Below are 12,038 nucleotides of genomic sequence, written 5' to 3'. Positions count from 1 at the left end.
CACACATTTTGAGCCATCATTTTTTATATACATGTATACACATACTAGTAATTTATCTGAATATACAATATTTCCAAATAGTATTTAAAGAAATAATAAATTAGATAAAACATTTTTAAAAACTTTTTATTTGTTAAACTATTTAAAGCCAAGAATAACCAATGTTTGGAAAAAATGTACAAGAAAATTTGTTATTAATTCAATCTGCACAAGAACTATTAATTTTACAATCCCATTTTAAATAATTGTGTAAGTTTGGGTTAAATTTCAAATTTTTAAGTAACATTTAATTAATTTTATACTTGTTTAAATATCATGTACAAACAGTATCTACTTCGTTCAAAATAACGGTTTAATTCATAATGCTGTATACCTTCTTACGATGACAAACACGAGAACAGAAGCAATGAGTAAGATTAGCAATCCGACCCCTACACCAACAAATGAGGCGTTGTTCTCAGAATCACTTGTCTGTGTTGCAATCTATCACAAAATAAAACGGTATATAGGTTTTTGTTTTATTCACCTAATTATAGGCTAAAACTCTGCCATACAGTAAACTCGAACTAACTAAAAGATCTGGTGGAGAGGTGACTGAACTGCTAAGTTACTGAAAACCTACTATATTTCGCGTGCAAGAAATTTTCTGGAGGTTTGCGAGAGCCTCATCGTCGCGAATATTTCTCACCGTGAACCAGTCCGTGTCGTATGATTGTTATAAAAACACAGATCTGGATAAAGAATTGTCGAAATCTTTAGTTGTCGCAAACCAGTTTTTCTCCGTAAATTGCGAATTATGTGATCGTGAATTAAAGTTGGCTTACAGTTTGCCATTCAGTCATCTTTGAGGTATGTTTCAGTCACTTTAAAGGAGGCTAGATGGTCGTGGCCATTTTAAGGCTATATATACCTCTTTTAGACAAAGAGCTATGTACAAAGGTATAAAAATTGTTCAAAATTTAATGATAAAATTATTCTTTATTCAACAATACATTATGGCCAAAAACACCATTTTTAAACGTTTAAGGCTGATCTGATCGTTATTTCGTTCCCCATCCAGCCACCTTAAGGTGTCTGAATGGTGAAGTTTCACTTAATGATTCTCCTTAAATTCACACACCTAGTATATAAATCCCAATGAATTTGAAATTTTACAGTGCATCAAATTTTCCATATCAATGGATAATTATAAATTAAGTTCCATTGCCATTTCAGTGACACACTTAATGACACATAAATATACTTTAAACACGAATATCTCGTTTGATAACCTGTTTGCAACTGCCGGTTTTCTTTTCACAAGTTCTGTTCACGCAAAGCGAACTGCAATTTCTAAGACAGTCGTAGCCAAAACGACCGTTCATACACTCTGCAAAAGAAAATACATGTACAGGAAAATATAGAAATCTGTTTTTTTTTTAGCAAAAAAAAAAAAAAAAAAATCCAAAAAACATTAACACACTTATTTTAGTTTGAAAAATGTAATCAGTACATACACATTTTCTGTGTAATTATGTAACGATGATAAAAATTGTGGCGTGAAAACAAAAGTGGGTTATAATATGTGTCAAAAGTGTTCTAAAGTTATTCGTTTTCATTTAGACACTCTTGTTCCACGAATTTCTAAAATTATACCTGTAAACAATGATGAACTTAATAATAAAAGAAAGTTTCTCTACCTTTCGTGCAGTTGTCACCCATATACCCTTGGTCACATCCATCTGCACATGTTCCGTTTATATGATGGCATTGTTGGTTATTACGACAGTGTCCACATGGCATGCTACAGTTCACTCCAAAAAGTCCACCATCACATTCTTTCAATAAAAGGGTACATGTAAATGCAATTAAAAGGGTATACACTTTTTTGAAGCGATATAAAGCTGCAGATAGTGAGGTTTTAAACATCTTTACTGAATGTTATACAACTTATACAATGTTTGACGGCGGACTTAAGTACGGACGAAAATACCAGATTCAAGATATTCATTAACACCCCCCCCCCCCCAAAGAAACAAAAAAAAAAACAAAAAAAACATGAAATGTTTGTGAATATTTTCAAGTGAAATATGATGATACATCTCTAAAATAGATGGTTTCCTTTAGTACATAACCAACAAGTTTGTAGAGGAAATACAATTTTGTTCATACGTGATCTTAACGGAAAGCTTTATTTTTAATACAGAAGGCCGCCATGTACATGTATATAGCCGAAACATGCCGTGAATATCATCGGACAACTAACAAGACAACTTTGATGATGTATTCTTCAGAGTTGTATTGGTGATTCGTTATGGTTTTAAATCTAGAACTAAAACATCCAGACAAAAGACCTGAATGCGTTATTGTGAAAACAATCATATAACAGCATCATCAATCGTCATTTCCTATCAATTTGATTATCTTAATCGCAATACGAACAACAATTTAACTATCAACTCAAATATTTTTTCCCTCTGATAAATTGTCTTGCTATCTGTGGTTTAATTTATAACCTATTTCGTGTTTTACCTTTCAATTCATATTTATATGAATGAAAAAGAACAACAAAGAAAGACAGGGTGTGTATGTGTGTAGGCATTTGCGTTTGCACCAAATAAAAAAATGATCATATTTGCTGTTTACGGCACAATTTAATTACGATAGTGTTTTGCCTGAATAATTACTGGCCTTATGATTGATTACCTTCTGTACAGTATGTCCCTTTATATCCCGGATGACATCCCAGATCACAAATACCAGAAGATTTGTTACAGCTGTAGCATTTATCAGGGCATTCCCGTATACAGTTTTCTCCAAAATATCCATCCTGGCACTCTAAAAAAGGAAAACAAAGAAGCAATTATTTTGGGCAATAAACATTATTGTCTGTTGTTTAGATCTCGGAAGCAACACTATTAAAAATTGTTACCTTCTATGCATTCTGAGCCCATAAAGCCACTCATGCACCCATTAAAACACGTTCCATTCAAGTGATGACACTGCTCATTTTTTAAACAATTCCCGCACGGCACACTGCAATTTTCTCCATAAAAAAGTTCATCACAAACTGAAATGAATATCATCAAAATTACTTATCTTGAATATGTCTTGTTGTTTAAAAGTTTAATTATAAACATATTGTTACACAGAAAATTTACATGCAGTAAAATGAAAGCATAACTATCTAGATAATATCATTATTACTTGTTTCACAAAAGTCACCCTTCCATCCTGGTTTACAGCCGTATTCACAGACACCCGAGGTCTTATTACAGCTTTTGCACGTTTCGTTGCATGCTCCACGACAGTTTGGACCAAAATAACCATCATAGCATTCTACAAAAAGTAAACGGAAAATTAGTGTAGAAAAAATGATACAGATTTTTTTCAAACATAGGTATAAATTTCAAATGATACATATTTGTTGGACAAATTAAATAAGTGAAAGGCCTTGTGTTGTACGTGTTACTTCCACAAGTTAGTGGTGGATGACCCTTTGCAACGGAATCATTTGTTTTTTAAGTATTAACAAAACGGTAAAACAATCGGCTGTATAAAAACATTTAAACTTACTTAAGTTAATCTACCCTAGTTTGAAGTCCTATTGTTAACATGAACCACTGTCACACCGGCGCTGTGTCCTTGCAGCGATCCCACTGCGTCCTTAGATAATGTAAAACGCCAAAACGCCAATGTAAACTCAGTGGAGTCTTCTAGAGCGCCATTACAACGCAACGGCATCTTCGTTTGTCGCAGTGGAATCGCCTAGAACATTTTAGGACGCCATGCGACGGTGCGCACTTTGATTATGCATTAAGTACGTGTCGTGTCTCTGCGTTCTGATAAACACGCCGTACAAGCGGAGGGGGTTGCCGTGACAGTGCCGTAAGGTCTCCAACAGCGCCACTAAAGCTCCGTTGGCGCGCTCAAGAAACGCAGCTATTTGCAGTGTAGACGTAGAAATAAGTCAATTGCACTTGCACAGAGACCTCAAGCTCTTTGAGATCTCACTGCGTCTCTATCGCGCTCTCACTGCGACTCCATAGCGTTTGAAATGTTGTTTTTCATTTGGCTGTGTGTACACAGTGACCCAAAGAGTTGTTGCTGTGTTCATCGCGCTCTCTTTACGTTTCTTCTGCGTTTGTTATCGTTTGTACCGCACTCCCACGACATTTCTGGTGCGTTATCATCCAGACCACAAAAACTCGAACATTGGCAATTGTACAAGTTTTCCTGAATTTTCCTTGCGATTCTACGGCGATGCCATGAATTTTACAACGCCGTGAATACGCCGTTGAACGCAACTTGGTGTGACAGGGCCTTTTTCAGACATAAGAAAGTGATATCACAAGGAAGCTCAAACGTTTATTGTTGTTACCTTTCTTGAAGGAGGTTTTTTTCAACATTTTATTTAATATAACCACGTATACAATACCTGTGTCGCACTTGGTGCCGTTGAACCCACTGGCGCATCCACCCGTGCAATTACCGTATGCGTTGTGACACTGTGTATTGTTCCTACACTTTCCACATTGTAGACTGCAATTGGCTCCGTAGAAATTGCCATCGCATGCTACGATTTAAAAAAAAAAAATAATGATATGTATTTTTAAGCTAACCTGAAAAACAGCTAATACCACAGAACATTTGCATTTTATAGTAAAAGAACACATTACAGTGCTAACTAAGTATTGTGCATAATGAAAACAAGTAAAATTGTGATTCACTGAAAGAAATTCACCAAATTTCTATTTGAGCTTTTTTATATTTGCAGGCAACTCTTCTGTAGAATATTATGTTAACTCGCCATTTTAAAGCAACCTTTACTTGTTACCAATAATCCTTTATCACAATTTGTAACAAAATTTGCACTTTATTCAATTTCATGAATAATAACGACACTGAAATCCATAAAAAATTGTATTCTACGAACATGTATACGAATATAATCTACTGTTGTCTATGAAACAACAGTACACAATTCTACTGAAATCTGGGTTGATAAAATACCGTTTTCACAATAGTCTCCTTTCCAACCGAGATGACATCCACTGTCACAGATTCCAGTAACTATGTCACAGGTTATACACGTCCTGTTGCATTTTTCCTGACAGTTACGACCAAAAGTGTTGTTTGAGCACTCTGAAAAAAAATCAAAACGACAATTTTTTAAAAAAAAATATTAATTGTTCATTTTTAATGGTCTCTGTTGTTTAAATTATTGAATTTAATTTTTTTGATAAACTGAGGAGGAACAACAAATTATATTAATTTAGCAAGCGTTGAAATGTTATATGAGTGTATCATAGAATAGAAATTTGTTACTTTCTGCTTACGGAAATAAACTGTAAAAAATATATACATCTGTGTAAATATATTTAGAATATTTAGATGAAGAAGTCCTCATCATAATTCTAAATATACCATTTAAAAAATACGCCAAATTCAATAAACATTGTTACAACCAATATTGATTTCAATAGCCCAAACTTTTTATTGATAGAGTAATTTTAAGGTAAACATTTTGTGAGATTGCTCTACAATATCGATCCAGCACATGTAGAACATATACGTTGAAATAATATAAACATAATCTGTGCTTACGTTGCATGCATTCTGTGCCTTGGTACCCTCTGTCACACCCATCCACACAGGTTCCATTTATGTGATGACACGATGAATTATTGAAACAATGTCCACATTGCTTGCTGCAATTCTTACCAAAACGGTAATCATCACACTCTGAAATATTAATCGCCATGAAAACGGCTAGTTAAATATACTTTAATGAAGGAATATACATGTGTGTAGATTTTAGTTCAATGTTGCCCAATTTGGAGATTAGAGCACTTACTAAAAAACACGGTAAAACAATTTTATTCAAAGAAAATTTATTAATGGATAAGCACGTCGTTTCTGTATCTACAAATGCATACATACATAGTTTTCAATACATAGTTTTACGGTTATTTACACTAATGTTGTCATAATCCATTAAAACCCTTCCTAAAAACAATAACGTCGTTTTCAGAAAGCTTTCACATGGTTTAGTTTCAAAAATAAGCGTTGTTCAGTTGATTATGAAAAATTGTTATCTATAAAGCTCAAGATAGTAAGGTTTTAAATCATATTTCCTGAATGTTATACAACTTAAACAGTGTTAAACGACCGATGTTCAGCTTTAAATCCAAGGAACGAAATAAAGTACCCTAAGTATAACGTTGTTTTCTTCCAAATCAGATTGTGTGTAAAGCAGACGGACAACATATTTTATAAAGAGCAAAGAAACAGTTTAAAGATACATTGCAAATAATTCAGATATTAATCTAATATCTTATGTATTGTAAAAATTTCTCTTGCCATTCTTGGTTTAATACGATCAGTTGATTTAATATTTCAAGTCTATCAGTTTATATGCTTTTAATACTAAGTGAGCTCAAATTGATAATAAAAATGTATTAATATATATGCGTTGTAGACATATAGTATGAATGCGTAGTACCAAAAAACTTGAATATCATCATTGTTTTATGCTTGAATATTTGTATGACCTGGCTCCACCGTCACCAAAATTTTCAAATCCCTCAGCTCATTCCTCAACTCAAATCCTTTAAAGAAAAGTGCATAAATTTGAGGTCAAACCTCAGATTTGAGGCTGAGTATTGACTTAAGGAAAGTTGGTGACGGCGCGGCCAGATAAATTATCACGATACATACTTTCTGTACAATTTGTCCGTTTCCATCCCGGATGACATCCAAGATCACAAAGTCCCGATTTTTTATTACAGCTGTTACAGTTAGCAGGACATTCTCGAGCACAGTTTTCACCAAAGTATCCGTCTTGGCACTCTAAAAAAATGAAGAAAAAAAAAATAAAACTGTGCATGCTAATTCAACTAAAGAACAATCTGGTCTGAGTTAACAATGAAATAAACAGACGGAACAGAGTGTTAAGGTTTATCAACTCACCTTGATCACACGTTTGACCTTCATATCCCACTTCACACCCCTGTAAGCAAGTCCCATTAATGCGGTCACATTGTGTCGTATTTATACAATGTCCGCATCGTCTTTGGCATCCGTCTCCATACCAACCTTTGTCACATTCTGTGATAAAAGAACGAATAAGAGCACCGTCAAAAAATTACAGTAATATGTAATTGAAATAAAATTTATAACAAAAGTTCTTTAAAACGAAATTATGACTTTTTTCCAATCACGTGATAATAATTGTGATATAGTATATGTTTACGAAGCCAGGGATAACAATTATTATTAAATTAATCTTTATATCATGACATATGATAAATAATAAATTAGTTTATGATAAAAATATATACGGTTCTTTTTATTTACATCTTGATCTATATTATTATTAATGTCAATATTAGAAACAAGTTAATGACAATATTAGAAACAAATGGCGATGAAGGTTTATTTAAAATAAAAGTAGAAGTCTACAGTATTCCTGAATTGAGTGTCGCTGTACTATACCTAATTCACACTGGTGTCCTTTGTATCCAGGTTTACATCCCTGACAGGTGCCCGTCTCGATGTGACAGTATCGACAGTTGACGTCAGGACAGGGGAGGTCACAGTCAATACCATAGTATCCGGGTGTGGGACAACCTAGGTATAACCATAACTTGTTTTCATTCAAGGTTTACATTATTTTGTCTACTGTCTTCATATTCGCATTGTGGAAATGTATTGTCTGTTTTCATATTATATTATAATATAATATTCATATTATATTTCATGCAATATATTGTCAATTGCTAACTGACAACAACAATCCAACGGTATTTTCGCTATGCCATGCCATTATAGACACTCTGATACATTGTACTGGTTTTCCGGTTAATCAAATTCAAACTTAACGAGTATTAACGTTGTAGACTATTCCGTTTGATCAAATTTATCATTGAATGAGATTAGATTACTGAAATTATTACAAACCTATTAATAACAATCCATACACATTTTATAAAATTGTGTTTTTAAAATTTATTTTATCTTTATCAGTTGATTAAAAATGCAAATTTAACATTCTACAACGAAACTATAAACATTAACATGTTTACCATAGACTTCCACTTCACAGAGTTCGTTAAAGGCGTAGTCAGAATAACCACTAGGATAGGTAACTCCTTGTAGTCTCTCGTTGTAGTAAATGACGTACTGACCATGAACAAAGCAGGTGGTGTTAAAGACAGCTGGTATCGTGCTTCTATTAAAGGTATCGTCTTTATAGCAAAGTTTTCCCTCTAACTTGTCTGTTGTGTTTGAGACGTATATAGAAAATCCAAGAAATCTCGCTGTATGCCCGTTTGATGGACCTTCAATAAAAATATACTTTATGTTCACAAAACATACACAGGTAAAACTGCAACATATGTTCAATATATGTTTCGAGTAACATATGTTCTACATACGTTAAACATACTTTAAACATATGAATTTTTCACAGTATGTTGAATATATGTTTGAAAAATATTGGTAACATATGTTTGAAATATATGTTAAACATATTACAGACTCAAAACATATGTTGAACATATATTTGTGGTAATCATATGTTCAACGTATGTTGAACATATTTTGAACATAGGATTGTTTAAAACATATGATCAGCATATGTTTTCAATTTGTGTTATGTTGATTAGACATGTTTGTTGGCTTAAATATTTACATATGTAGTAATAAATAGGTGTATAAATAAATTATATAATCAACATTAGCTATGCATTTTTTTTCATATGAAGTGTTTCGTTAACAAATCCGGATTTAAGCCTGAATCGGTTTTAAATTTAGTGTTAATAAACATACGTCATATTTTACGTCACGGAGGCAGATGATCAATCTGCAAGATGGATTTTAACTTGTACTTTTAAGGTAGGAATGCGTTTTCATTTACCTATTCAAGATTATAGAGTGACAATGAGGCAATCTACGGGCTGTAGTTGTGTTCTAGAAAATTCGGATTGAAAAACCATACTGTAGCCTTCAGTATAAAATAATGTTATATCAACGACCGACGGTCATCATTGTTGTTTAACTTTTGAAACCAGCTCTATAGTTGAACTTCCATGGCTGTTGAAATTGTTTTAAAAATACAGTGAATTAACAATACATTAGTTACCATGTTTACGAATGACAGAATGTAGAACATCTCAGAAAAGGTTAGGTCTGTAAATGTCTTCACACAAAGCTGTAACTCAACAGCTAACTGGTTATAGTTTTTTTTTAAACCTAACAAGTTTAATGGTAAACAAGCATAGACATGTGGATTTAAAAGATATATTCAGATCAGATGCATTTAAAAACTTGGAAAGCGAAAGTAGCCCCCAAAGCTAGAGCAAAGCTCATTACAAAGCAACGAGTATGTCTTCTTTTGCTGTTTATCAGTTATTAATGAAAAAAGTTTTTACAATCCTACAGGAAAATTCCGAATGAATTATTTTGTGTCAACACAGTACAATGATTTATTTCTTCGCCTTGAAATATTCAATCATCATTTCATTTTTCATTGAAAAAATCTGTATCAATCAATAGTTATAGTGTAATCTTTATTACATGCTAATTGAAAAAAGTGTTTTTATTTTAGGATTGCAGTGACTAGTGGACACATCACAGATGGCATTAATTAACAAAGTATCAGAGATTATGAAGAAGTAAGTACATAATTATAAAAATTTCTTACATTTTCAAAACAGCAGCACGATGTATATTAATATTATTGTAGTAAAGCCAATTACGTTCAATGAATATCAGTGTATTATAATTAAGTTTAAGTCTTAAACATTAAGTTTAAGCTTATTTTTTTATTATAATTTGTAGCAAATGGATGTAGTAATAGTGCAGATGTTTGTAAGATTTCTTGAATGCAGGCTGAAGACGATGAAGTGATGAATGGTCCAGGATCCAGATATTCTTCTTGAGCTCAAAGACATCTGCACTACATATGCTACACAAATTATGGTAATTAAATTTAAATATAGCTCTGACTGTATGAATGATGCTAAATATAAAATTGTCTTAGTTCTAATGATATTTTGTAAGATTTTAAAATCCCACTTTAGAAATAACACAAATATATTAATAGTTTTCCACTTCTTAATTTGAACAATTTTAAAAGGTTCTAAGGTTGTATTTGCATTTGTATTAACATTTTAGACCGAAGTTTAAACTTGACTTGTCAAATGATAAACAGCACATCGAAAAAGAAGTTGGACAAGAGTGGGATTAAAGTATTAAAGGCAGAGCTATAAATTTCTCTCGATCGATCGATCGAACTCACAAATGATGCAATTCTTCAAAAAATTTACTTTGGTAACAGAATGAAAAAACTTAACTCATGTTGTATTTGCAACTTGGTCTTGATACTTTTCAAACTTTTGTTTTAATAATGTGGCAACTTAGGTAATTGTAAACTTATAAACCATCTTAAAAAGTGTTACATTCTCTCTGTTTCTTTTTCAGAAACAATTAAAGCTGCAGTGAGTGAGAACCATTCACAGGAGAATAACAAACTTGTCTATCTGATATTTGCAAGAATAAAAATTAAATGTATTTTAATCTCTGTTTATTTTTCATCAGGTAGCTGGAGCTGCAAAATTACTGCAAATTTTTAAAGATTCAGTGTTGTAAAAACATGATAATCATTTAAAGAGGGTAATTTAAAAAGAGAATTTGTATCAACAATGATTCAAAACATAAAAAAAATAAATATTTAAAGGCATATTTTTAATATGCATAGGACGTATGTGATACATGTTGTGTAAATAATCCCAAGGGATAAAGAAAATGAGTAAACACAACAATGAAATATGTTTAACATACGTCTAACATATGTTTATAAACATATGGTAATCATATGATTATCAAACACATATGTTTAATATATGTTAAACATAGGATGAACATATGTTTCAGAACATATGTTTAACATAAGGTGCTCGTTTTTTTTATGGCAAACATATGTTTAAGAACATATGTTCAACATATGTTAAACATATGTTCAACATATGTTGCAATTTACCTGTGTACCACAATGAATAAACAGAAAAAAGCAAGAAAAAGAACGAACTAACCTCTCGTTTCAAAACTATTTTCTAGCAAACTAGTTCAAAACAATCTGAGTCGAACAAAAAAAAATATCAATTTAAGGTTGTATGGGACATTTGTCGATATCAATGTGGATTAAAGTACATTATAATTAACAAATTTTCATCGGTTTAGATTTTCAAATTTTACAATATCTTACCAAAAAAGCTTTTAAAAATATATGGAAAGGTAAATTTTGTAAAATCCAGAGCGGGATTCGAACCCATGACTTACAGACTCGTAGTAAACGCTATAACCCACTGCGCTACGTTGTTAGGTGACAATATTGGGAAAGAAAATACTTAAATAATTACACTTCATTTTATTTATTGTTTATTTCGATAAACAAAACGTCACAAAATGAAAGTGTTCCATACCACCTTAGGGTCTTACATTGCATAGAAAATACAAAAACCTTTTCGTAATTGATATGTTGCCAAAAATAATATTTCATAATTCTGAAAGATGATCTATATTCCTATGAAGCAATAATGTTCATAAGAAAGATAACATTTAGGCCTTCTTTCAGGTACTGATACATAACCTTTTTTTTTCAAATCTAGTAAGTGTAACAAAAGGACCCTCACTCTTTAATACTCTCAATATTTGAATTCTAAATACGAATCTTAATGTAGATTAAATATCAGGAAATGCCTACATGTACGTAGGCCATCCACTCCTAATGAGATCCTCCTCCATTTTACAGCTATATTTAAAGTTTAACTTATTTTATTAAACTTCAGGAATTCTCCTAATTTTTATATATTATAATGATATCGATTAACCAGTATGGGTAACTGACCATAACCCCTGACTCATCATCGACATGACCTTTAATTTTTGTTAAATAACTTATGTGACTTCTTTAATGACTTAACATACAATAAGTGTTACATTAGTTATCTCAATCTTCCGTAACTACAAATCTGGAAATAAACATGAGTATTATA

At 32.0% G+C, this 12,038-nt stretch overlaps 1 protein-coding gene across 1 annotated transcript in view; it reads right to left on the bottom strand.

Annotated features, from left to right (window-relative positions):
- Positions 1-12,038, bottom strand: part of LOC128170562 (uncharacterized) — a 39,326-nt gene that overhangs the window by 11,730 nt on the left and 15,558 nt on the right. The window contains exons 13-25 of the mRNA XM_052836348.1: positions 8,067-8,321; positions 7,477-7,611; positions 6,952-7,089; positions 6,700-6,831; positions 5,587-5,724; positions 4,993-5,124; positions 4,418-4,555; positions 3,187-3,318; positions 2,912-3,049; positions 2,686-2,817; positions 1,680-1,817; positions 1,272-1,369; positions 374-483 (exon numbers count right to left, since the gene is read on the bottom strand). Of these exons, the coding sequence (XP_052692308.1) occupies positions 374-483; positions 1,272-1,369; positions 1,680-1,817; positions 2,686-2,817; positions 2,912-3,049; positions 3,187-3,318; positions 4,418-4,555; positions 4,993-5,124; positions 5,587-5,724; positions 6,700-6,831; positions 6,952-7,089; positions 7,477-7,611; positions 8,067-8,321 (1,816 nt within the window). The remainder of the gene's footprint in view (positions 1-373; positions 484-1,271; positions 1,370-1,679; positions 1,818-2,685; positions 2,818-2,911; positions 3,050-3,186; positions 3,319-4,417; positions 4,556-4,992; positions 5,125-5,586; positions 5,725-6,699; positions 6,832-6,951; positions 7,090-7,476; positions 7,612-8,066; positions 8,322-12,038) is intronic.

The sequence above is a fragment of the Crassostrea angulata genome, chromosome 2 (genome assembly GCF_025612915.1).
Source record: "Crassostrea angulata isolate pt1a10 chromosome 2, ASM2561291v2, whole genome shotgun sequence".
NCBI lineage: Eukaryota > Metazoa > Mollusca > Bivalvia > Ostreida > Ostreidae > Magallana > Magallana angulata.
The sequence above is the reverse complement of the archived record's forward strand: the minus strand, read 5'-3'. Positions and strand labels throughout refer to the sequence as shown.